Genomic DNA, 26,908 nt, shown 5'->3' with positions numbered 1-26,908 from the left:
GAGGGACAGGCTGAGCACAAGCAAGGTACCACCTCACAAGCTCACCTACCTGGACACACAGTTGTACAGGCAGTCTTCTGGAAGGCCTGTCCCTCGCAGAAAGCACCCCCATTGAGCGGGGCTGGGTTGGTACAAGTCCGTGTGCGCTTCTGCCAGCCCCGGCCACAGCGGTTGGAGCAGGGTGACCACTCTGCCCAGCTGGACCAGCCGCCATTCACTGTAGGGATGAGAGACACTGTTTGGTTGGCCTGAATACTGTTTGGTTGGCCTGGCTCTGAGAATTCCTGGCCCCAAGACCACGGCCACCCTGCTAAGGCCATCTCATCTGCAGAGCTGGGCACCCTAACACCAGCAGACACTCCAGAGAACCTGAGCTCTCTGTTGCCTCCCTGATCTATCATGCAGAGACAAATGAAGGGGCAGAGTCTCCATTGCTTACCCAGGGTCACCCAGTGTGATATAGGGGACCTACCATGTGACCTGGGGCTGGATCCCAGGACAGCACTCTTTCTACAACATTCTACAATCACCTCACCTGTGCCCTAAGGAAACAGAAGAGCAGTATGCGGGCAACATGCTCCCTGGAGGAGTGAGGAGAATCTTCACTCTGCTCAGACTATCCCCTGGGGATCTGCCAGCACCCTTGACCCCAGAACAATTAGACAGCTAAGGAGCCTTGAGAAATATGGAGACACCTGGCTGGGGACCCTGGAGTGCCTGACTTGGCCACTTATTTTGCAATGTGACTTGGATTGCTTCATTGTCCCCTCTAAAGACCACACCTCCCTACTGTTCAGGGGTCCTGCTGGCCTTCTGGGTAGGGTGGGGTGGGATATGGAACTGAAAGCCCCTTCCTCTCTCCCAGGCCTAGCAAGTGGCCACACCATAGACGATGACGGTGGCTGTGGTGCTCCGGCGCTTGGCCACAATGTTTTTGGCCACACAGGTATAGTTGGCTGTGTCGGATAGACGGGCCTGCCGAATGATGAGGTTGTGGTCGATGGTGAGCAGGAAGTTGGTGTCATGGGTGGGGTCAATAACGTCTTCATTCTTCAGCCATTCCACCTGAGAAGGAGGACAAGCCTGTACTGGGGGTAGACCCCTTGCAGATGGGGGAGGGGTCTGAGCATGAATAGAACAGTATTTCTACCTGTGTTCACCAGGTTTCTACCCAGCGAGGCTGGACCCTACCAGCTGGGTGGTTTGGGGAGCAGATTTACCAGTTAGGCCTTCAATTTTATCAATTCTAAGATGGGAAACTAATAGCACTTATTCCCAGGGCCATGGTGAGGGTGACACACATGGATCAGGTGTTAGCTGGCAGTACTTCCTCTTCCCCTCGTCATTAACCCCACAAATCAGCTCCAGCAGTGATTGTTCCCTGGGTTCAAATCCCAGCTGTCACTAAGCAGCAACACCTTGGTGGCCAGTCCCCCATCCCAGTGCTGTTTCCCAGCCATAAAAGGTGATCTATCCCACAGGGCTGCTGTGAGCATCAGTGTTCTTAGCTTGCATGGGAGTCCAACAGGTGGCAACTGCCACATAGAGTACTGGTGGCACCCATTGTGTCCCACTCACCTCTGCCACAGGCACGCCCTCCGGTGGGCGGCACTGCAGGAGGACCTCGTGATCCAGGGGTACTTCCTTGGCCAGAGGCTCCTGGTCAAAGTTCTTGCGAAGGTCTGGGGAGAGGAAGAGGTTCCTGAGGCATAGGCAAGGTGAGTGGATGGGACGCTGAAGTGCTTGCTGTGGCCACTAGGGGGCAGTGTAGGCACACCTGCTTTTACCTGGGGTGGTTTCTCTTCTCACTAGGTGCCTCCCTGACCCTGGGATCCCACCGGCAGAGTGGCCTAGCATGCAAGCAGAAGCTAACTAGCTTTTATAGGTGAAAACCATTAGAAATGCTGACAGTGGCACCTACATGTCCCCTATCTCTATAGTGGGCACTGATCTGTACCAATGGGACAAGGCAAGGATGAGATGGGGAAGAAGGGCCAGGAGGTCGAGGTGGCATACAGGCAATGCGGACGTAGGCCCGGCGACTCTTGGTGGTGCCTGCAGAGCTCCAGGCGACACACTGACACCAGTAATCCTCCAGTCCAAAAAGCTCCTCCACCTGCTGCCGTGACACCTCAATCTGCACCTCTCGCACTCGTAGGCCTGGGAGGAGGAGAAGGGAGCTGTCAGGGAAGAGCAGGATGAGAGGAGGTGACAAGGAACAGCTTACTTCCTTCCATTCTGAGCCCTGCTGGCTCTTCCACAGAAGAGCCTCTTCTGTCCATCTTTTGAGCCCCTCAATGGCAGGGGACAGCATGCCTCCTGGGGCTCTCAAAGGTGACTGTGGCCTGCTAGTCCCAGTGACAGCTGTGCTGCTAGGCACACAAGGCCCCCAGCCCTAGACACTGGGCAACTGTTGTCTCCATTAGCTGCACATAGTAACAGAGGTCCCACGGGCCATTCCTCGGCTGTGCCTCAGCCTCCTTCCCTATAACCAGGTCCTCGCTGGTGCCTGGTGTGGCCCTGGGACACAGAGAGGGTAATCATGGACAGGACAGGAACAATGGTGGGAAGCCCAGTCCTGGTGTACTGGGAGCTTAGAGGCCTCCTTGCTAATCCCCTCTGCATCTCCTCTCCTAGCTGCTACAAGTGACAGGTGGCTAGCCACCCTAGGTGGACTCAAGGGACAGAGAAGTAGGACTGGTTGTGGGAGAAAGAGAAAGCCAAAAGAAACCCCAGAAGATATGATATGGTGTCTGTGGGAGTCCTGTGGGGTCTGGGCTCTCTTCTCAGCTGTTCACATGCCTACCTTACTCCATCCACAGTGGGCCCCTCTGCTAAAAAAAGGAAAGGCCTGGGGCTCAGAGACACTTTGTGACTTTTCTAAAAATCATAGATCAGAGTGAGATCATGGGGAGGAGGCCTGGGTTTGTTTCATGGAGCTTTGTTCTCTTCCTTCTTCCCTTTTATTCTTCTGAGGTATGTCAGCTCAGGCTGACCTTGAACTCATGAGCCTCCTGCCTCCATCTTTTGGTTACTGGGATCATAGATGTGTACCACCATGCTTGGCTGGAGGTTTGGCTTTGTTTTTGCATTTTAGAAATTCCTGTTTCTTATTTTTAGATTTTGGGTAAGGATAGGACTCCAAGTCTATTTTTAAAATTATTTTAAAATTGTGGGGTGAGGCAAACATAACATACAACTTGACTGAACCATTCTCAAGTAGGCAGTTTTACAGTGTTATGTACACTTGGATCAGCCTAGATGGGTCTGATATCTAAGCTTTTCATGGCAAAACAGAACTCAGAGGGGGGAGAAAGAGGGAGAGAGTGAGGGATGTCAAGGAACATAGAGAAAAAGAATGAAAGAGACAGATACAGAAACAGAAAGAGAGAAAGACAAGATGCAAAAAAGGAGGGAAGAGTAAGACAGAGGGAAAGAAAAGCTGAGAAAGAAGACAATCAAGAAAAACCTGGTAAAAATAAAACAAACTATAGAAGACAGCTGGGGCTTGGAGCAGCCCCAGGCCTGGGATTGGTTGGTGACAGGCAGCCCTCGCTGAGCCCTAGGGAGATGTAAGGAGCCACTTTGCCTATCCTTGGGTACCAGAGCCAGCCACACATTTGAATGAAAGGGACAGTCCCTCTTTTGGTCCCCAGGTTTCAGTCACTCATGGTTTGAGCCACAGTCTAGCACCATTTGAATCATTATTTATATAGTATCACAGGGTTAGGCACCCTGAGTTCCAAACCCCAAATGCTCCAAAAATGGAGAGTTTAAAAGCCAAAGGGATGCTCCAAAATGCTCAGATTTTGGAACAGTTGAATTTTGTATTTTGGATTAGGGATGCTCAATTAATAAAGTCCATAAAATCCCAAATCTGAAAAACTCTGAAATCTGAAACACATCTGGTTCCAAGGATATTGCTACCTGAAGTAGCCTGTGTGTGTGTGTGCACGCCAAAATAATTTATTTCAGTAAAGGAAATGCATCATCATCATTATGAATATAAACAGTATGGCTCTATGCAAATACAAAAGGATCTGTGAAAGTAAGATGGTGGGAAATTCCGGTTTGGTGGCTGTGGGGTTGTGAGACAGAGATTGCTTCTCTATTGATAAGCTGGGTGTTAGGCTGCTATAGAGGATGCAGGGCAATCAGCTTTGGAAGGAACTAAGGAAGGAGAGAACCCAGAGATGGCAACAGAACAAGGGCTCCACAGGGATTTGATGCTACTGAGTGTCGGTGATGGTCCCCCAAAGCTAGGCTAGGACTGGAAGCACTGGAAGCCAGTGCTTGGGAAAATTCTGGTGAACCTCCAAGGGGAAACTGAGGCTCAGCTTTGCATCCTAGCTGTGTGATATCAACACAGAGCCCAGAGCTGAACCAGTGCAGGGCTGTTTGACTCCTGTGCCTGCCTCCAGTCTGTGATGTCCAGGGGTGCCTGGGTGGGGTGGCCTCACCAGTGGCTTTGTCCAGGCTCTCCTGTGTGATGTGGTCATTCTGGCTGACCCACTCGCCGTTGCACTTGAAGTAGATCTGTGTGGCTGGGAAGGCATGGCAGCGCAGCTCCACAGGCTTATTCTTCACAATGTAGGCGTCCTGCGGCTCCTGCAGGAAGTGGGGCAGTGGATCCGCTGGCACAGAGGGGAGGGAGTCTGGAAGCACCACACCGCCCAAGTCAGAGCCTGTGGAACAGGATGGACATCCATGAGCCGCAGGCTGGGGACCTGGGATATGTCTTGACCACCCTGGAGACCTGCTGCAGAGAGCAGCCAACAACCCACTCCAATACCTGAGTGAGGTCTATAACAATTGAGGCCTTAATTTCTCTATCTTGCCCCATTTTAAAGAAACTGAGCTTTAGGGCCAGTTTATCCCTGGGATACTGCTCTTTTTCACAGGGAGAAGCCAGAGAGGTCTAGAATGGTATATCCAATTGTCAGAGTGAGGGCACCTTGGGGGACCTCACAGTGCTCCCTAATCTGGCCTTGCCCAATCTCATTCCTATCTCCCTCAACACACAACCAGTCAGCTCTGCCTAGAATCCTCCACTGGCCTTTTGCCATAAGACTGCCGATATGAAGGCAGCCAGGGGGCATGGAGCACACTGAGGGTGGGCAGTGTGGTAGGCCTGGCTCCCCACATGGTGCCTCACCTCCAAGGGGCTCTGCCCTTGCTCTAGCAGCCTTTTCCAGCTCCACACCCTTGGCAGGAGTGAGGAAACTTCAGGGAACAGGGGAGGCTGTGGTAATCTCCTCCACAGGGGCAGTGGAACACCTATGTCTCTGGAAAGAACAGACACCTCAGGAGGTGAGACAAACAGGAAGGGAGGAAACCAGGCCAGGCAGGCGATTGGTTTACAGCTCGCTTAGGAAAATTGGATCTCCATCACCAGAGGCAGAACAATCAGATGGCTGGGAACGAGCAGCAGGGGGGCTTGTCCTCCTCTGCTAACTGCCATGAAAAAAGAAGAGGAGGGGGCAGCCACATCTGTGTGGGCCCTTCCCACCAACCCTGAGATGTCAGGGACCTGGTCCCAAGAAGCTCAAACAGGGACTATGCCCTTGTTCTCCAATGCAGGAGACTGTGTGGCCCCAAGGAAGCAAAAGGGCTGGGACATTTAGTTTCCCAAAAGCAGAATGAATAGCACATGTTTGCTCTGTGTGGGCCAGGATACCTCGCTGACTGAGGTGGCTTCCTGGTGTATGTGTGCCAGGAAAACAGCAGATAGGATGTAAGCCCAGCCTGTGCTTTGCTCCTCATTATGAAGAAGACATCAGGGAAGAGAGCCCTTTCCCTCTTCCCTTCTCTGGGCTGCTTTGAGAAGGACATGAAGGCCCAGAGGGCACACAGTAAGCACCTACTACTGTGCTGAAATTCCATCCAATGCTCTCCAAAGACAAAGGGCCTTGTCTTCAATACTTTAGATAGCTAACTTCCCACAGCCCTCTAAGATTATGTTCTGTTAGTTCCTGCTTCACAGATGAGGAAACTGAGGATCTGAGAGTTAGTTTAAGCACGATGCCCCAAGACTTGCACACTTGGGATGTCTCTGGGCCATAGCTGACTTAGTTCTGGCACACAGAAGCTGCTCCCAACAGCAGAACCCTAGCAGCATCTGGCATTGGTCAGGGCTCTCATTGAAGAGCCCACAAATCTGGGGCTAGTGTTTTCATCTCACAGCTGAGGAAACAGAAGGCCATCCAATTGGGGCCAGTGACTTGCCTGGGGCCTCCTTGTCAGGGGGCAGGTAACCCGAACTGGCCAGGCCAGAGTTGCCAGAGTTTCCCACCTCCGTCTGCTCTGTAGCAGGAGACAATCTACAGGTACATATGCAGCCTTAAAGGTCTGGTTGCCTGGGAAGCTGGTAGAGACAGACAACATAATGAGAGGACCACAGGGGCTGGACCCTGGAGCCAGGTATATATAACAGAGCCAGTCAGGCTCCTGGCTGCTGTCTGCCTCAGTGCCAGCACTCCCTGTGGCCACTGTCTGAGGAAGTCAGCAGGGCCACACTTGGTTGGACGTCTATGACACATGGGATATAAGCAGCCCCTCTGTGTCCCAGGCAGCCCATATGGGAAATGAGGGAAACTGGCCTTCTAGAGTGCACAGCACATGCTTACTCCATCTTCTAGGCACTGCAGACTGCATTTCCATTTTGTTTTGCAATCCTAATGCCACCTATTTGTGAACCATAGCCATAGCCACAGCAAGCAAACACCAGACACATGCAGCTGCCTGGCTGGCCCACCCAGGCAGGAATAAGGCTGAATATCCCATCAGTGCTTCTCTATGTGACCCTGGATGGTCTGCGTCCCCATACCCCAGGGAGATACTATGGGAGACCAAGAGGCAGAAAAAAAAAGCCACCTAAGGTTGTTTCTTCACAGAGGGACTGAACTACAGGGACTGTACTGGCCAGCACATAGTAGGTGTGCAGTGGATACTACAAATATGGAGCCAGCCCTGGCTGGGCCCCAAGAGCCAAGGGAAGCTCAGCAGATGGTCTGGATTGGGGCAGGCCCTAGGGCATCAGCCTCTAAATGTCTGTGGGGGTCCTTTTGCCAGGTCCTGTTCAGAGATACCTCCATTCTTTCAGTATACCCAATAATAGCATTAGACAGAGGTTTTTTTTTTTTTTTACTATCTCAGTGTTTTTTTAATATCTGGTTTTTTAATATCCCAGTGTTATTTTTACAGTATCTCAAGCTCCTAAAAGAATTCCCAATAGTTAGGAATACATTAAGTAGTTATTTTCCAAATAACTCTGTATTTATATCCTAGAAACTTACTAGCCACTTGGAAAAAAAATCCTTAGCGTAAAGTGAAACAAACAAAAAAGATTTAAAATATCATGTGTAAAGAGAGCCACAATAACTAACAGGGACCTGTGCTCTGGTTGGATCCTACACAACTCTTCAAATCATGTAATCAGTGGACATAGCCACTGATTTCATTATTTGCAACCCAGTTCTCCCAAGGGCCCAGATCCCAGCTTTGCAAAACTATGGCACTAACTAAAGAGAATTGAGTGACGAAATGTTTGAAAAACTGAGCTACCTTTGCTAGTAGCTGACATGATATCTTGAAAGTTACCAACACCTGGCTTAACATACACCTGGGGAACTAGGGGATGTGATTGTCCCTATGTAACAAATGGGTAAACTGAGGCCAGTATTGTTTGGGTAACTGGCATAGGGCTGTAGAGCCGGTGAATAGCAGAGGTGGGAATAAGGTCAACACATGAGACATCAGTCTGTCATCTGGAAGCTGGCATCCATGACTTCCTGCTTCCAGGAAAACCTCCCACAACCAAGAAGTCACTTAGGCCCAAGCTTCAGAGATGCAAGTCATCTTTAAAGCCACACATGAAGGTCAGATGCCCACAGATGAGGTAGGAAAGAGGACATTTGTCTGAAGATGAAGCCAGGGGCAGTGAACCCCAAGCAGGCAGCCACAGAGGCAAGAGTCCTGCTTTCTGGGGAATTGTACTGCTAGGCAGCCTTTCTCCAGGACCTTGGAGACCTCAGCTACAAAATAAGTCAGGTCACTCTATCCAACCTGCTCAGGTGCTAACAGGCTGATACTTAAAATCCTGTGTGCAAATGTCCTGATGCATGTGTGTCTTTCTTCCTCTGTTTCTAAATACTGAAATATTAATATCTAAATACTGAACTCAGGGCCTACTGCTAGTCAGGCAGGACCTCTTTTACCTGAGCCACACCCCCAGCTTCTTTTTTGCTTTAGTTATTTTTCAAGGTTTTTCCTGGGGCTAGCCTCAGACTTTTCAAGCCACTTTTCCTTCAGAAAGCAAATATGCCTAAAATGTGTACAATCATCTTTTTGGTATTACTAAGTCTGGCCACACTTTACCCCAATTCCATGGTCCTAAGGAAGGATGCAGGTAGCAGGGTTGAGCCAAGAAGGAGGCTGAGGAGTCATCTGATGTTGGGTACTCCTAGCCATGCCCCTGCCAACCACCTGAGCCTCTGTTCAAAATGTTTGCCCCCATGGCCCCCTGTGTGTGTCACTCAACTGTCACTACTCCTTGTACATAGTCTCTATGGAGGTTACTTAAAGGCTAGCTCCTCCCATTCTTGCCATCAGCTCCTCTCCTGACTATAGCCTATACACCTCCATAGATGGGACCTCCCCACTGCCTTTTAGCCAGGCTCCCCTCTAGACAGCCCGAACAGTTCCCTCAGAGTGCAATTTGCTGTCTGAGGTCTAGTCACTGCCACAGTTCTAACCTCTGAGGTTGTACCATGCTGTGTAGCTCCTCTTCCCTGGTGGCCTCCTAGGTTCTGGGGGTGCAGCCCACCCTCCTTTGCATTTTGCTCACAGCCACTTGATATGGAGGTGTGGCCACAGTGGGCCTGGTGAAAACCAATGTATATTGAGGTTTGTAGATGTGGCCCAAGTGGTAATAGTTGCATGGTATATATACAAGGCCACAGATTGAATTCCAAGCAACACACACACACACACACACACACACACACACACACACACACACACACACACAACAGATGACAGGTAGATAAGTAGAGAAGACTGACAGGTAGGTAAGATAGCTAGCTAGATAGACAGACAGACAGACAGACAGACAGATAGGATAGCAAGACAGATGATAGAGATGATTTAAAAAAAAAGATACAGATAAACAGCAGCAGGAGTATTGCAGGCTGCAGGCTTCTTCCTAGGACTAGGCCAGGACAGCTACAGACAGACACATACTTAAGAAGTGCTCAAATCAAAGCCAGCAGAACAAGCACAAGGCAGTGGGTCAGTTGTGGCACAATGTGAAGAACTTTTTCATCCTGAGCATCCAAGCATTCCCTAACCCCAAGACAAGGGGCTAGCTAAATTATTGCCCAGATTGGCCTTGAACTCTCGATCCTCCTGCCTCAGTCTCCTGAGTGCTGGGATTACAGGGATGCACCACCATGCATAGCTACCATTCCTGAATGGGAGACTCTTACTGTTCCTAAGAGTGACCAGGAGTTTAGCTTTCCTTCCAGTGGCTTTGACACCAGGTCCCCAGGCTGGATACCCTGTAGAACCACTGGTTCTACAAGTAGATCTTGTACAAACAGATCTTGGAAAGGTGTTTTGCCTTCTGGAGACTCAGTTTTCCTACTTACCAAAAAAAGGGAATAACAGTGGCTGTCCTGTCAACTTTGAGGTGGTGTTGTGAGGGTCAGCAGACAAATGAGAAGCAAATGTGCAACAAGAGGTAGGACCTATATTCCAGCTGAGCTGTGTGGGGAGCCCACACACCCCACACTGGTAGGCTCCTTGGCCTACTGTTACCTGGGCCCCTGCATGCCAGAAGCACAGTGTGGATGTTGACAAGGCCTGAAGCTCTGGGGCTGTTTTTTACCAGCTCAAGGAGTGACTACCATCACAATGAGTTAACGGCATGGCCATATCTGAGCCCAGTATGGCAGGACTGTGGATATAGTCTATTTCCCATACTATGATCCGGGCTCACTGCCATTCATCTCAGCTGAGTTCATCGGCCCTGTGGCCTGGTGGTGGAGACCTCAGTAAGGCTGCAGTGGTGTGCTGGGAGTATCTTGACACTTCCGCAGATGGCTTTTTGTGCCAGAGGCTCAGCCTGGATATGAGGCAGAGAAGGGCTGTGTGCCTCCAGCTCTGGCTGGCACTGGATGGAGCGGAAAGGGGATGGGCTAGAGCACAGGCAGTAACACCCCATGCTGGGCACATTTATCATCAGCAGTTCCAATGGTTCCCCAGCTCCTACCCTGGCTAATTCTCTCCAGACTTAACCTCCCATGGCATGGAAAATCTCTCCCATTCACTGTGGCTGCTGTGCCTGGTGGGGAGTGAAGAAAACTGGGGGAAAGGAGTCAATTTATTATTATATTTTAAAAACACAAACCCCACATGGCCAAACTGCTCCATGGACACAAAGCCCTTCCTCCATCTGGCCCTGACTCCTGGCAGCTGTGGGGTTCAGCCTGGGGCACCCCCTTGGAGGCGGTCACAATGATCGTTACCAGTGACAAATGGGGGCTGGTGAGCTTGGGGGATGTTGAGTTCTTCCTAACAAAGAAGCTCAGCCCTTTTCCCACATCCTCTACAGAGCCATCCATGTACATGACGTCACTTTCTGCCCTGGCCACAGGAAGTGGCTTTGACAAGGTGCCCAGCTGGGGAAGGAGCTGGGGATCCAGAGGGTCCTGTGAAGTTTCTCCTTCCAAGGACTGAGAGATGCATGAGGAAGTTAGTGGGGGGCTGGGGACCTTAAGTGTTGCATGAGAGAAGTATAGTTTACTTACAAAGTGGGGGAGACATATAGTCCTTGTATCATGAGACTGCACCAGACTTATAGTGGCATCTGGGGAGGCTGTACCCCATCCATTCCTCTCTCCTGGGGCGCAGGCCCTCCCTCACTCTAGGCTAACTTCAATTCTAGTTATGGTGAGGTCACTGCTGAGAGGTCAGAGCTTGATGAGGTGCTCATAGCCCCTTCATCCACTCCAGAAAATGACCAGCTATCTGCCCTGTACCAGGCAATTCTTAATGGGATAACACATGCCATCCTTGTGACAACCCTGCTCTCCTTCCATTTTAGGACTCAGAGAGGTCAAAGGACACACTCAAGGTCAAAGTTACCAAGGAAACTGAAGCTCTTGCCACTGAATCACAACTTCCTGAGAGACAGTAGGGGCAGCCACATTTCTGTTCTCTCTGGAACTGGCAAGCATCCTGGAAAACACTGGGTCTCAGCTTGCCAGTGTCAGTCCTTAGTTTATCTTCTTCTTGAGCCTGACACTCCCAAGCACCAGGCCTGACAGGGAGCACTTCAGCCAAGGAAAGCCTGATGCCACCCCAAGATTGTACCTTACTGGGTCACTTACCCCATCCATGGGCCCTCACTACTATCCAAAGTCACATCAACAGTATCTTTTCAGACATCCGTGGAGCCCTTGCTCCCTGGTACCAAGACTACTCCTTTAGGCTGCTACGTCGGAGCAGAGGCGGACTCCCCGCCCAAGGCTCAAAGACCTGCTTGGTCACCTCTCCTCCATCCAGAGATGAGTGGAGGTCTTCTGGTGTCAAGCTTCCTTCACCTGGCAGCTGGCTCACAATCCAGGAGAGGCCCAGACACTGTCCATAAACCTTCAAGAGTGCCAGACCCACCCAGACAATAGTGGCTCATACCTATAATCCTAGCTACCCAGGAGGCTGAGAGCCAAGGATTGCAGTTTGAAGCTAGCCCAGGCAGGAAAGTCTGTTAGACTCTTATCTCCAATCAATCATCTAATAACTAGAAGTGGAGTTGTGGCTCAAAGTGGTACAACACGGGCTGGGAAGGTGGCTCAGTGGTAGAGCGCTTGCCTTGCATGCATAAGGCCCTGGGTTTAATTCCTCAGCACCACATAAGCAGAAAAATCCAGAAGTGGTGCTGTGGCTCAAGTAAGCTGAAGAGCTGAGGGACAGCGTCCAGGCCCAGAGTTCAGGTCCACAAATGGAGCCACCCAAAAAAGAAAAAAAGTGGTACAACACTAGCCTGGCACATAAAAGCTCAAGGACAGTGCCCAGGCCTCAAGTTCAAGTTCCACAATGAGCAACAACAGAGTGCCAGACCCCATGTGCAGCATCCTCCACCCACCACCACTCTCCTTCCTAAAGCTTCCCCACTGTGCTGCTTTTCCTTTGCCCCTGAAAATCTATCCTCCTCCCGGCAGCCTGAGTAGTTGTGTGAAGTCTAAACCATCTCCTCCAGATCCTCAAACTTCAGACACCTAACACATCATTCCTGTGTTGCAGCCACCAGGCCTGCTTCCTGCTAAGGGATAGCCAGATCTTCCGAATTCCAGCCACAGGTCTTCTGCTGGTCTCTTCCTTTGGAATGTCTTCTGCTACCCTCTCATACTCATGACTGTCATATCATTGCCACCTCAGCTCAAATAAATGCTTTGTCCCTAGGCCTTCCCTGACCATCCCACGCCATCCTCTCTCCTCCTCCAGAACTGTGTCTATACTCCTTGTTTTTCATTTGTATCTCACTGTTTGCTGTCCAATAGTTCCTCCCCACACCCATCCCCACCCCACCAGAAGGCAAGCTCCTTGAGGGACTAGAATCCTGTTTGCTTGTGTTCTGGGTCCACTAGGGCCACAGGATCTTTCTCCAACTGGGCTGCCCAGGCAGAGATGGGAGGGGCATCTGCTACTGTTACAGAAACTGATCCTGTTGAAAATTCTATCCTGCAAAATGCCACCCACCAACACAAGCTCAGAGATCACCCAATCTGCCCTGTAAGACAAAGACCAGACAAAGCATGATTGACCTCAGATCAAACAGCACAGCAAAACCAGAAAACTGGGCACTAAGTTCCTGGGAGAGGGAGAAGGGCCTCATTTAACAGTCCTTGCCAGATACCAATACTGGCTACTCAGGAGACTGAGATCTGAGGATCACAGTTCAAAGCCAGCCTGAGCAGGGAAGTCCTTGAGACCCTTATCTCCAATTAACTACCAGAAAACTGGAAGTGTTGCTGTGGTTCAAACTGGTAGAGTACTAGTCTTGAGTGAAAAGGCTCAGGAGCTGGGCGCTGGTGACTCTGCCTGTAATCCTAGCTATTTAGGAGGCTGAGATCTGAGGATCGTGGTTCAAAGCCAGCCAGGGCAGAAATGTACCCATGAAACTGTTATCTCCAATTAACCACTCAATAACTGGAAGTGGCACTATGGCTCAAGTGGTAAGAGTATTAGCCTTGAGCACAAAGAGGCTCAGAGACAGCACCCCAACAACAACAAAAAGACAGGAAAAGCTCAGGGACGGCAGCACCCAAGCCCCACAACCGACAAAAAAAAAAAGAAAGAAAAGAAAAAGAAAAAACAGTGCTTCTTTTGCTTCTAATGAAAGCATATTTCTCTCTGAACACAGAAGTAATGGTTCTGTATTGTAAGTAATATAGCAAAAATACAAATGAAAATAAAGATCACACCATTCACATCATAGTTGAATTAACATTCTCTGACTAGTTTTGAGGTGCATACATATTTTGAGTCCTGTCGTGGGGCCTGAACTCTGGGCCTGGGTGCTGTCCCTCAGCTCTTCAGCTCAAGGCTAGCGCTCTACCACTTGAGCCACAGCGCCACTTCCGGCTTTTTTCTTTTTGCTTATATGGTGCTGAGGAATCGAACCCAGGACCTCAGGCATGCAAGGCAAGAGCTCTACCACTGAGCCACCTTCCCAGCCCCCATATTTTGATATGTAATTTGAACTCTAAGTTTGTTTTGCTTTCGTGGCTGATCATTGAAGACACTGAAAACAAAATAGGTGGGTACCTGGGTTAGCTGGGCCCATGCCTGTGGCATGGCCCTGAAGTTACCAGTGGAGCTACAGGCTGCAGAACAGGCAGGAATTGGGGGAGCAGGGGGAAGAGAGTGTCTCCAGGGATGACATCACATTGGCAGTGAAGGTTTGAATGTTGGACAGGAAGTGGCCAAATGTCCTGCCCCTTTGTCCTGGAAAAGGCAAAAAACACCCATGGATATGGCCTCTGGTCTAGGGGTTTCCTGGCAGGGCTGGATAGTGCAGTGGTTCTGTCCCATGATGCTCTGGGAAGTCAGTCAGGTCTGCTCCAAGCACCTCAAGGTGCCCTCCTCAGAATCATGCTCTAAGACTGAAGAGCCTAGCCTTGCAAAAACAGGCAACAGCCAGAAACACTGCCAAGTGGAAAACCCACTATCCCTACAGCCTGCTACTGCCAGCACAGCAGGGCTGCAGGCCCCCAACCCTAAGGGCAACCTCTTTACTTCCAGATGGGGCCCTAAGGCCCAGAGAGGGGCTATGACCTCTCCAAGAGCAAGCAGTCAGACTGTTGCTGCAGTGCCCCTGCTACCTGGGTGCCAAAAGTCACAGAAAGGGAGAAGAAAGTACCTGGCTATGAGTGGAGGACAAGCAGGAGTGGTGACTGACCAGACAGCAAGTGAGTGGAGGGGGTCTCTGAGCAGGGCAGGGGCTGCTCTAGTTTTCCACAGATTCCTGCTCAGGTCCCAGGGGCAAAGGGAGAAGGCACCAGCCCTGGTCTTTTTCCACAAGGCAGAGACAGGGCCTGAAGTCCCCTAGGCCCAAGGAGGGCAGGTCTTTATTACAGATACATACTCCCAGGGATATTTGAGACCAGAGGGGAAGAATAACTTGCCTCATGTCACACAGCAGGTTGGAGGCAAAGCTAGGACTGGAATGTGGGCATCTTGGCACCCAGTCCAAAGTCCTTGCCCTGTGGAAGATCTTGGCCCAGGACATGATAGGTGAGTGATAAGCTCTCAGCCAGTAGACAGGTGGCACTGGCTCAGGGGAAGGCCTGTGCCTGGGTGGTAGCAGGTGAGATGTAGACAGGGGTTCATCTTATTCATTCACCAGATATTCCTTCAATGCTTCTTTTTTTTTTTTTTGGTCAGTACTGGGGCTTGAACTCTGGACCTGGGCACTGTCCCTTAGCCCTTCAGCTCAAGGCTAGCACTCTACCACTTGAGCACAGCTCCACTTCCGGTTTTCTGGTGGTTTATTGGAAATAAGAGTCACATGGTCTTTCCTGCAACAGGTTGGCTTTGAACCGAGATCCTCAGACCTCAGCCTCCTGAGTAACTAGGATTACAGGCATGAGCCACCAGCACCTGGCAATGTCTCTTTTTTCTTTGGTGATGCCAGGATTTGAACTCTGGACCTCATGCTTATTAGGCTGGCACTTTGATCACTTGAGCCATACCTCAGCCCTTTTTGCTGTCCCTGAATTCTGTTGCTCAAAGCTAGTGTTCTACTACTTTAAGCCACAGCTCCACTTCTGGTTTTCTGGTGGTTATTAGAAATAAAAGTCTCACAGACTTTCTTGGGCTGGCTTTGAACAGCATTCCTCATATGAATAGCGAGGATTTACAAGTGTGAAACACGAGCACCCAACTGCTTAATTATTTTTGAGATAGGATTTCAAAAAAATTTTTTTTCTTGGACTGAAGTTTTTCTACTTAGGCCTCTTTGTAGTTAGGATGACAAGTATGCACCACACTTGCCCAACTTTTTTGTTAAGATGGGGGCACTGCTGGGGCTGGCCTTGACCTTCAATCCTCTTGATGCGCTGCCTCCTGAGTAGCTAGGATTTCTGGCTTTGAGTGCCTCCTCTTGACCATGCCTATGGTAGGAGCCAAAGCAATGATGAAGTTTCTGTCGCGCCTATGGGAGGCTCACAATAAAAGTTCACAGTTAAGAATCCAGATATCCTGACTCTCGGACAAGTGATGACTTTGTCACTGGCCTGGCCTGGGCCCACCATCCAGATCTGTCCCTCTGCCTGCTGACAGAAATCCACTTAGAGCTTCTCAGTACTCCCCAGGCAGTAGGCTTTGACTATTCCTGTCTTACTGACAGGATTTTCTCATTCTCCAGGCTCCTATGTACTTCCCACACACTTCTTGGCCTGAAACGTATTGCTACCATAGCTGATTTACAAGGAGATCTATCTTGGGGGGTCTCAATTTTCCCTTCTGGAAAATGGAACCATTTTTTGCTTGCTTTGCCTCTCAGGGCTGCTGGGTTCATTAAGTATGAAAGGAAGAAAGTACTTACTTTCCTGTTCACACATTTTGTCTTGAGGTGATTATCTCCTGGAGCTGCAAGGGTGCTGGCTGTCAGACCTCTTGACTGATAGCTCCAAGGTAGTCCTCTGAGTTCAAGGCCCCACTCCTCACCCCAGTTTCCCAGCCACTGCTAGGCCCAATCTGTGATGACACAGAGCTGCAAAAGGCTGATGCAAGCTGGAAGGAGGGAATGAAACAGACTCACGTGGGGCCAATGGCACTCAGTTGCTCCCATCGCCAGCCCTGAGGGACACTAGGCCCTGCTCCCGCCTGCACCTGATGTAATCACAGGGCCTCCTTGGCTCAGGGCAGGCCTGCTAACCTCTGAGCAAGCAGCCAGAGGAAAGGTACAAGGGCAGGAGGACAGGGGTACCGGCACCTACATCACAAGAGGTGTGTGGCTGGACCCAGGAAAGACAGAGCAAGTTAGCCTTGAGCATCTGCATGCAGTTATTCTAGGAGCAGACACTCTGGGGTCAGAGGGTACCACTGTCACTTCAGGAGGGCTGTCCTGTCTCTGAACAAGGTACATAAGTCACTCCATTTGCCAGTTCCATTCCATGGATTTTGTGGGGGCAGGGATGTAAGCTACATTCATGGGGCAGTGCTGGACCAGTGGCTACTCACCAGGTAACTCTGGACTAGTTGCACTAACTCCTGGGGTCTTAGTCTGCTTATCTCCAGAATGGGTATGATGCTACTGTGCCAAGACACTACAGAAGGTAAGATATGTAGGGGGTGCCAGGTGCCGGTGGCTCATGCCTGTAATCCTAGCTACTCAGGAGGCTGAGATCTGAGGATCACGGTTCAAAGCCAGCCCAGGCAGGAAAAGTCTGTGAGACTCTCATCTCCAATAAACCACTCAAAAACTGAAAGTGGCGCTGTGGCTCAAGTGGTAGAGCACTAGCCTTGAGCTGAAGAGCTGAGGGACAGCACCCAGGCCCAGAGTTCAAGCCCCACGACCGACCAAAAAAAAAAAAAAGATGTCTGGGGGGACCTGGAGACAACTGAGGGGAGCAGTTCTCTCCCAAAGGCTGGTCATAGAGGAGGAAGCTGTCAGTGTACTCTGCCTCCCCATGGAGAGGAAGCATGAGAAGGGTCTACAATACCCAAAGCCTCCAACGAGCGATGAAGAAATTCAAGCATGGTGAGGAGGAGAGCAAAGATGCTTCTAGAAATCAAAGACCACAGGCATGTGGCTGTGCCTCCAACTACTGCTCTCAAAGCTAGCTTTTCCAATGTTACCTTTGCTTGTTTCTGGTGAGGGAGAAGATAAGACTCAGGTCACAGTCTCCCTGCTTGGCACTGACTTAGGCTCCTGGAAGACAGCAAACCTCTGCTAGACAACACTAGTCAGATGGAGAGGAGGTCCTCTTTGGCTGTCCCCAACCCTCTAGATACTTTAGCCAGCTGTCCCCGCCCCCCTCCAAGCCCTCCCAGGTTGTCTTGAAGGGAGAGCTTCTATCTGATTAGGATTAAGGGCCTCAAAAGTCCTGAGGTACCTTTTCCTTCAGTCCTGCCACAGCAAGTAAATGGTACAGGTAAAACCATAACAGCCACATTCAGTACGCTAACCAGATCCCAGCATTATGTCAATGTTTGGCACCATTATCCAACTGAGTCCTCCACTGCCCTTGTAGATGGCTATCCTTATAATTATCCCAGTTTGCAGGTGAGGCACAGGCAGTTCAGTGGCTTTGCCAGATCAGAGCAGGATTGTCAGTCTTCAAATCTGAGTTTCCAGAGCCTAAAGCTATGCTCTTTAACCCCCAACAGAAATACCCAATACTTAGTACACATCATACTTCATGGACACCAGCTCTTATCCATAGTGCCTGTGAGACTGGGCTGGAGACTTCTAAAGGAACTAAAGGAATGAGATGATCTCATGGTCCGTGTCTACACTACCTGAGTCCCAGTCAGGACCCATGCATGATAATGACAGCCATCACCTATTTTTTTGCAAGTTACTTTTCCTGTCTCTGCCTCCACACCTCATCTACAAAAACTGGGGTCACATTGTAGGATTTCTAGTAAGGATTAAACATATTAATATACATAAACATCTCAGACCAGCATCTCTAGGCAAGACAAAGGTTTTGTGAATATAATCCACATTATATTGCATTATTCTCAATAGTTTTAAGTACCTAGCCACATCATCTATATTATCTCATTTAATAATGAGAGGTGGGTACCAAGAGCCACCTCTGTTTTTTACCTAGTCACCAAGTAGCAACCAAGTGGCAGAGGATAGATTCTAAGACAAGTATGAAGTGATGTCACCCAAGGGTGCAGAACACCTGGACTCTAGCTGCCTCCCCTCAAAAGGAAGGACTATTTTGTGATAAACAGTCCCAGTAATTCCTTCCAGTTCAACTCCTTGCCTCCAGGGCAGTCATTAGTGAAGGGAGAATGTGTTGAATGGGGGATTCTAAGGCTGTAACCTTGCACAACTAGACTCCTGTCTCTGTCTGTCTTGTCCATCTGCCCTCTGGCCCCTTACAGGACACCCAAAAGGCTGGTAGAATATGGCTCAGCCTCAGGTGGCCAGCCTCTGGGAGAAGGCATGGTCACAGTTTCTGATGCCCTGCCCCCAAGTCCCCTGGGACCTCAAGTTCAAAACAATAGAGGCTTCAGGTTGCCCTTGATGTAAGGGTTTAGAAGATGGCTAATTTTAGCTGAGAAACACTCGGCATTTTCCCAGCAGCGTCACTGCCGCATGGCGCTGGACAAATGGCCTTGGTTTTCCTCCCTGATTGTTCTCGGCTGGGGGTTGAGGCTTACTCGAGCTCAGGACAATTCTCTTTGTGTCTGCTTCCGGGTGGCTCTTAATAACTCAGAAACAGCCCTGAGTTCTCAGCCTGAATGTTCCAGCCTCCCTCAAGCCCCCACCTGCTGTCCTAGCCACAAAGCCTCCTGGATTTACAGGAGAAGCCTGAAAAGTAGCATTTAATGATTACAGGACTTGCTAGCTTCCTCAAATTCTCAGGGTCAAGGCTGAGGGCAAGGTCTGGTGGCCTGAAAGGAGCACCTTTGGGAAAGATGTGGAAGCTGTGGCTGCAAGTTGGGGAGACTTAAGGTCACATGGCACACTGGCAGAGCTGGGCCTGACCTTCCAGTCCAGAGCCCCAGGCTCACTCCATGTGATGAGCTGAAGAAAGAATTCCCCTGCTTCTCTGGTATAGGGCCATCTTAGAGCATAATTTGCCAGGGCTAGAAGCCTCCCCTCAGAACACCTGCCCTTGTCTGGCTACATCCTGTTCCTCCCTTGGGTCTCCCCTTAAAGGTCACCACCTCCTCAGCTAGCCACCAGTGGCTCACACCAGTAATCCCAGCTACTCAGGAGGAGACAGAGATCTGAGGATCACAATTCAAAACCAGTCTGAGACTATTATATACAATTAGCCAATAAAAAGCCAGAAGTGGAGCTGTGGCTCAAATGGTAATGCCAGACTTGAAAAAAAAGCTAAGGGAGAGAACAGGATGCTGAGTTTAACCCCTGGGTTTGTTTTGTTTTGTTTTTTTAAAGTCATCTCTTCAGAAAGAAGTCTAGCCCTGCTGCCCTGTCATCTAGCAAGGCCCAGCTCTTCTGGTAGTTCTTTCCTTATTGCCCTACTCACCTTCCTAAATTGGGAGTTGATTCCTAGTTTCATGTCTTGGCCCCCTGCAGAGTTTGGAGTTCTAGACAGCAGATGCTCAGCAAGAGTTACACATTTAACCACACATGAGGACTCTGCACAACCTAACAGGGCTTCAGGACAGGGGCTGTTGTTCTCATTGTGCCAACTAAGTCTAGGGGTCCTGAGTTTGGGGTCCTGGTGGGGGAATGAGCAAGAGAGGGTCACCCAATATGTGCCACCCAATATGAGCGCCCTCAAGTATTTACTAGCAAAGCAGCTTTGTGGTGCTTTCTGCCTATACACCCCTGGCCAGGAGGTACCTGTCTGCCCACTGTTATACCTGTGCCAGCCTGACACATAGTAAGTGCTTCTTATGTAAGTGAATAAACTTCCTGGACTCCTCTAAGTCCTCTTCTTCTGGAGGTATTGACCCTAATTTAGTTATGCCCTTTCTTCTTCTTCTTTTTTTGGTTGGTTATGGGGCTTAAACTCTGGGCCTGGGTGCGGTCCCTCAGCTCTTCAGTTCAAGGTGAGCACTCTACCACTTGAGCCATAGCATCGCTTCTGGTTTTCTGGTGGTTAATTGGAGATAAGAGTCTCACAGACTTTCCTGCCCCGGCTGGCTTTGAACTGCGATCCTCAGATCTCAGCCTCCTTAGTAACTAGTATTACAGGCGTGAGCCAACAGCACCCGGCAAAACGGTGCCTTTGGGAGGAAGTTGCCTGAGGCCCAGATGCCCACCACCCCCAGATTTACACAACTCCCTAGCCAGCCCAGGGTCCCTCCCCAGGCCTCTTCAGAAACCTCCCCCTGCAACTATTCAAGCTGGGACCCAGCATGCTATAATTAGAGAGCTCCTTCCAGGCCCTGGTAATGAGGGGGTGTCCAGTGCCAGCCATAATTACAGCCTAGTTAAAACGCACAGAGCCGCCTCCAAGCCAAATTACAAAGTCTACAGCCGGACTCCCTCCTGCCCGTTCCCTTTTTATGGGGCTGGTTATAGGGAGGGACCAGGAGTTAATGGAGAAGCCAGCTCAGGCTGGGGCTGTGGTCTTGGGAGAGTTGAGAGCTGACAGTCTTGAGCCTGAGCTGCTCTGAATTATTCTCCCTTCTTCCTCCTATCCACACCCACTACCTCCCATCCAAGCCCGGGTCAGACAGGCAAGGACGCCAACTAGGCTTCACACACACAGCCACCCCATAAGAAGACACTGTCATCTCCATTCACTAAGCCAGAAAGGGGCACACCTAGAACTCAGGCAACACTGAGGGCTTCACTCTGTATTATATCTGCACGGGGCAGGGAAAAAGCAGGGTTCAGGTAATCCTGAGAGTGATAAGGTTTACAAGGTGATATCTGAGAGCCAAGCAGTCTCTCTTCCCTTTTAGGGATATAAAACTTGGACTGGGGGTGTAGTTCAGTGACAGAGCATGAACAAGGCCCCAGTTTCATCCCCTGCACTCAGGGAGAGGGGGAGAAAGACAGAAGGGGAGATGAGGAACCTGAGGCTCAGTTTCTCCTAGTTTCTTAGGATCCAGAGACAGAGTTAGCATAGGAGGATATGGGACTTTTCAATCCCACATTTATCATCCTCAAAGCACAGGGTGTTAGTGTGAAAGTGTTACAGAGAAAGCCTCGTCCCACAGGCTAATTCAAAGCCCCCTGGCTTGGGATCTGGCTATGGCAGACATTACTAATCAATGGTGGTACATCTGAACAGGGCCTGGAGGCCCTTGCCATAGGACTATACCATCGATAACTTATGAAGTGATGAAAAAGGGATACCACCATCTCTAATGTTCCCAACTTGCCCTCATTCATCTCAGGGGAAAATGGTGTCCAGAGCTGGGAGATCTCAGGAGGAAACTATTATCTCTCAGACTTCATAGTCTGCCACCCCAATCTTGTCAATGCTGGGCTTCCAGACTGAGAAAATTTAGACCTAAACATGTGCCCAGCTCAGGCCTCAAGTACTGTCTGCTTTGCTGCCCTGGCCTGAATATGGCTTTTGCAAGAGGCTGTGGGGAACAGCTCACTGGGGGTGTCCTGGTACAGCACAAGCACCTCTCTACACTGTTCCAAGCCACCCACCTACCCTCCCTTCCCTGGAGCCCGAAATCCTGGCTCCAGCCACCTACTGCCCACTCACCAAACTGGCCTGTGGTGACTCAGTCCTGTGTGGCTGCTTCCTCCTCCCCCTCCTCTCTCTTTTGCCCTGGGCTCTCAGAAGCCTCTTCAATAGTGCCTTTGATCCCAGCTCAAGGCCTTTAACAAGGCTGCTGCTGCCTTCAGCAAGTATGTGTGGGCAGGATGGGGTGGACACAGCCCTAACATCCCCAGATTCCCTTGCATGGCCAAGGTCCCCGGCCCACAGGCCCAGCAAGGAACCTCAGGAGGTACCTGCCTTATCCTCTGTGCTGGGCCAGGACCTAGGGCATTTTCAGAAAGCCACTTTAATTAGGAAACAGGGCAGGCAGCCAACCAGGCTAGGGGCCAAACCCAGTGCCATAAGAGGTTCTAGACTCTAGGCCTAACCTGCCTCTGTCATCTCCACACACTGCCGCCTTCCTTGAGCTGCCCCTATGAGAAGACCCCTGGCAAGGAGCATAGTGCAATCTCGTTAGATTTCAAATGTAGAGACAAGGTGCTGGAAATTCTGCAGAGAAGCCACTTCTGAGCAGGGATGGGGGCGGCAGTACCCCCATGCTAGGCTGAAGAAGCCAATGGGCACCAGTGTGCCCTCCTTTGTCTTCACCAGAAGGGACAGTGGCAAAAGTCCTTACTGGTAGCTTAATTGTCTCCCAGAGGCTCCTACTTAAACTGTGTGGTGCTGGGTGTTATCCCAGCAGACCATGTATTCCTACATCAAAAGGGACAGACTCAGAGCTGCCCTTAAATGTCAGGAAGGGCCAGACAAGGCTGAGTTGGGGGCTGTGGCTGAAGCCCTGTAGACTCTGGCCAGGCACAGGTCTCTGTGCCCTAATTCTCTTCTGTATAACATGGGGGCACAGGGCTGGGAAGTTGGCTCAGTGGTAGAGTGCCTTGCATGCATGGGGCCCTGGGTTCGATTCTTCAGCACCACATAAGCAGAAAAAGCCGGAAGTGGGGCTGAGGCTCAAGTGGTAGAGTGCTAGCCTTGAGCTGAAGAGCTGATGGACAGCACCCAGGCCCAGAGTTCAGGCCTCACGACCAAAAAAAAAAAAAGAACATGGGGGCACAGTCTACGCGAATCTCCCAGACCTGTTGTTAAGGTAAACAAAGTCACAATGTGACAGTAATCGGCACAAGGTTTGAGCTGCATGCTCAGGAAACACATACTAAACTTCAAGTTCAGGCCTCCCTAACAGAGTACAGCTGGCTATGCCACTTCGCCTCCCTCAGTGTTACTTTCTTGGTCTTTGACTGTTTGTTTTTGTTTGTGTTTTTTGGCCAGAGCCTAGTGCTTGCTCATCTTGCTTGCTGAACAAGCTGGCACTCTACCACTTGGGCCATGCCTCCAGCTCTCTTCTTGGTCTCTGGATGGGTGAATGTGATACTCTTTTTATGGATGCAGAACCTTGTGAACTGTTAAGGGCTGCTCAAGTCATGGTAATTTTTCTAATGAACAATCTATTACATTTCACCTCCTTCCATCCTGCCTATGAGGGAAAGGCTGGGTCATTTTTATCCAGCTCATCCTATGGTACTCTAGTGACATGTGGCCTGAGAATACCTGAGATGCCAATGCAGTGTGACTTTTGACAAGATCTTTCTCCTCTCTGAACCTCCTTACAAGGAAAGGATGCGGTCTATGTTTACAGCTTGTCCTGCTGCCCTGGGGTGCTTGGAATGGAGATTATAGCTCCATAAGAGGTCTGGCTGTCTGGGACTGGATTTGGAGAGAAAGCAGTAACCCTCAATAATAAAAATGGGTGATTTCTGGGGCTGGGAAGGTGGCTCAGTGGTAGAGTGCTTGCCTTGCATACATGAGGCCCTGGATTCAGTTCCTCAGGACCTCAGTACCACATAAGCAGAAAAAGCCGGAAGTAGTGCCTGTGGCTCACGTGGTGGAGTGCTAGCCTTGAGCTGAAGAGCTGAGCGCCTAGGCCCAGAGTTCAGGCCCCATGACTGATGACAACAACAAAAAGGATAATTTGCTGATATGCCAGGCCCCTCTTCTCCCACTCTGACCACAGAGCACCTACCCAGACCCCTCCAGCCTAGGGACTAGGTAGGGCCCTGACCTGCACTGCCTGGGGCTGAGAACACAGGGCTTATGCCTTATGCTGAGACCCCAGGTAGCCTTGCTCTTGATGAAAAGAGAATCTCAGCAGTGGTTTTGTTGGTCGTGGGGCCTGAACTCTGAGCCTGGGCGCTGTCCCTCAGCTCTTCAGCTCAAGGCGAGCGCTCTGCCACTTGAGCCACAGCACCACTTCTGGCTTTTTCTGCTTATGTGGTGCTGAGGAATCAAACCAGGGCCTCATGCATGCAAGGCAAGCACTCTACCACTGATCCACCTTCCCAGTCCACAGCAGTGGAATTTTAAGCAGGTGATTTGGTCTCTCTGGACCTGTTTCTTTCCCTGTAACCTGAGCTAACTGTCATGACTTGAGGGTGAGAGAAAAGAAGCAGCCTTAGTCAGGCCACTGGTATAAGGAAACAAAAACAATGCTAAGGACAGAAGCATCTTCCTGGCACACATCCTCCAAATCTTTGTCCTGTTTCCTCATCCATCAATCAGGTATCAGCACACATCTTACCTCCGTGGGACCATAGGCATTTCACCCACTCATAGCAGCTGCTCTAAGTGTTTGTGGAAGCCACCGAGGCCAGGTGACCTGGCAGACCTTCCCTGCACACCTGGATAAAGCCTGCCTAATTCCCATGAGGGGACACAGGTTGTTGTCAGGCCCAGATGGGTTGCTGGGTCTCAGCCAGGAGCAACACCTTCCCAAGCCCACACACACCTCCCAGGAGCACCTGGCATGAAGAAGAGGGAAGTACAGTGCATAGCCAAGGTGTCCTTCTGCTAGGGGCTGGGAGGATAGCCTGAACCTGGGGAAGAGACCTTGGTTCTGCCCATTTCACTGGGGTACTCAATGCTGTGTGATTGGCCTGGAGCCTGTGGGGAGAACAGTTCTTCACTTAGACCTGAAGTATCAGCCCTAACTTCCCATCTAACTCTGTGTACCTTCCAGTGACCCTGCCAGGTGGCACAATGGCACCATTCAAGAAGAAGAAAAAGAGGCTGGGAGAGTTGAGGGGCTGGGCAGGACCCAGAGTTCCTCTTCCCACCATGAGAGGACACCAAGAAAAGGAAGCAGTGAAATCAAGGTGAAATGACTCCCCTCCTGCTGCTAGCAGATGGGCCATCCCCTTACCCAGCCCCTACCAGGATGCCCTATACTGGACCCTGATTAGGTCAGTTCCCAGGCTTGCTAGGGGACTATCCAAATCCCCTTCCTTGGTGATTCTTTTCAAAGACCTGCCCCAATTCCACATCTCCTGTATAAGTATCAAAGCACATTCACCAGAACCTCCTCAGGTTTTTGGCTTACCTCCCAACTCCCCACTGAAGTCCTGAAAGAACTAATCCTAGGACTGGGCTGCCAGTCAGTGCCACCCCTCATTCCCACGTCCCTGCTGGACTTCACCTGTTCATTTTTATTTTATTATTTTTTTTTGCAGAATTGGGATTAAACATAGGGCCTGTGCTTGTGAGGCAAAAGCTGTACCATGTAAGCCTCACTTCCAGCCCCTTGTTTTTTATTAGTTATTTTCAAGGTAGGGTTGATCCATGTGCTATGTTGATGTGGATAACAGGTGTGTGCCACCATGGCCAGTCTTTGATTAAGATGGAGTCTGGCGGACTTCCCCCATACAGGGGCTGGCTTCTAAATGTGATCCCCTGATCTCCATCACCCACGTAGCTAGGATCATAGGTATGAGTCATGGAGCATTTGTTCTCTAGAAGCCTTGTCTTTCTGACCTCTGCTTGCATTCTCTCTGCTCTCTGTCCCATCCTCACCAACAGAGTTCTGGCGCCCCTGTCACTGGACCTACTCCTGGCAGAATAACTTCCCTCCATTCAAGCTTCCATTAGTCAGTAAGTACACCAGGTCCAGGCAGGGCACCGGGGAACAAGACAGCCATAAATCACATAGCTTTCCTCCAGCCGGTGCCTGCAGCTCAAGAACACTGCTGGCTCAGCCTAGCCTACCTTCCTGGAGGACCCAGGACCAGTTTGTGGGGGTGGCTGTGTAAAGGGTAAGTGCAGATGTGTGGCAAGCATATACTCTCACCTGGGTATGACAACAGCATCCCAGTTACTGAACAGTGTCACATGACCATCAAGAAGAAAGGACCATGGTAAGTCATTGACCCTCAGAACCTCAGTTTCCTATGGAGTGTTCACACCAAGCTCACAGGTCTCATGGGTGTATTACCTTAGACTCTCTCTCCTCCCCAACAAAAAAAGCTCGCCAAACATCAAAACCTAGGGAGCTATGGTTCACCTTCCCCTGTGGACTCAGAATAGAGCCTGCTTGCTTATGTTTACAGCCACATCTGCTGCCTTATACTCTCCCCCTTTGGTATCTAGACAGAAATAAACTTTTTTTTTCTTTTTTCTTTTTAGGAACTAAGGAAGAGTGAGAATTTGGCCTGGGCTAGCTGAGTGTAGAGCCTTTGGCTTCATACACAAAGTTTAGTTGAGAAAATTAAATGAGATCACAAGGGTGATATTAAAAGAGCAAATTACTTTAAAGGGCTTCTGCCCATTCTAGATCTGACTGCAGATGGATGGCACTAATTATGAGCCAAGAGTAGCCCTATGCTCAATGAAGCAGGTCCCTGAGGTACAAGTATTTGTACGTCAGGGACTCCAGAGGAGAGAACCAAGTTCCTTCTGTCTCCCATTTCCTTCCTGTCCAGCCAGTGTAATGGGGAGAAGAGTGGGAGCTGCTACTGTGTGGATGATGCATTTTACTCTTTCTCTGTGCACATCTGCAGAGCCTTGTGAGAGTGAGACTCAGGGCAGGACTCTTGCTCCAGATGTACAAAGCAATGTGTCAATCTATCTAAAGTAGGGCAGGACTTTTTACCTAGAATTCCTCTTCTGGGAACCTCTCCCAAGGGACTTAACTGGGGCTAGAGGCATGAGTTCAAACCCTAGTACTGCCAAAA

At 50.2% G+C, this 26,908-nt stretch overlaps 1 protein-coding gene across 4 annotated transcripts in view; it reads right to left on the bottom strand.

The window, feature by feature from the left end:
• Positions 1-26,908, bottom strand: part of Unc5b (unc-5 netrin receptor B) — a 77,517-nt gene that overhangs the window by 13,663 nt on the left and 36,946 nt on the right. For 2 of the 4 annotated variants that reach the window (XM_070020508.1, XM_070020509.1), the window contains exons 2-6: positions 4,461-4,685; positions 2,017-2,160; positions 1,579-1,682; positions 885-1,065; positions 50-217 (exon numbers count right to left, since the gene is read on the bottom strand). In XM_070020508.1, the coding sequence (XP_069876609.1) occupies positions 50-217; positions 885-1,065; positions 1,579-1,682; positions 2,017-2,160; positions 4,461-4,685 (822 nt within the window). Of the gene's footprint in view, positions 1-49; positions 218-884; positions 1,066-1,578; positions 1,683-2,016; positions 2,161-4,460; positions 4,686-13,827; positions 13,866-16,108; positions 16,140-26,908 lie in introns of those variants that run through there. The other 2 variants (XM_070020512.1, XM_070020510.1) reach the window with 2 other exon arrangements.

Source organism: Dipodomys merriami, unplaced genomic scaffold (assembly GCF_024711535.1).
Source record: "Dipodomys merriami isolate MVZ:Mamm:240054 unplaced genomic scaffold, mDipMer1.0.p SCAF_14, whole genome shotgun sequence".
Lineage (NCBI taxonomy): Eukaryota > Metazoa > Chordata > Mammalia > Rodentia > Heteromyidae > Dipodomys > Dipodomys merriami.
This window is presented reverse-complemented; position numbering and strand designations above follow the sequence as displayed.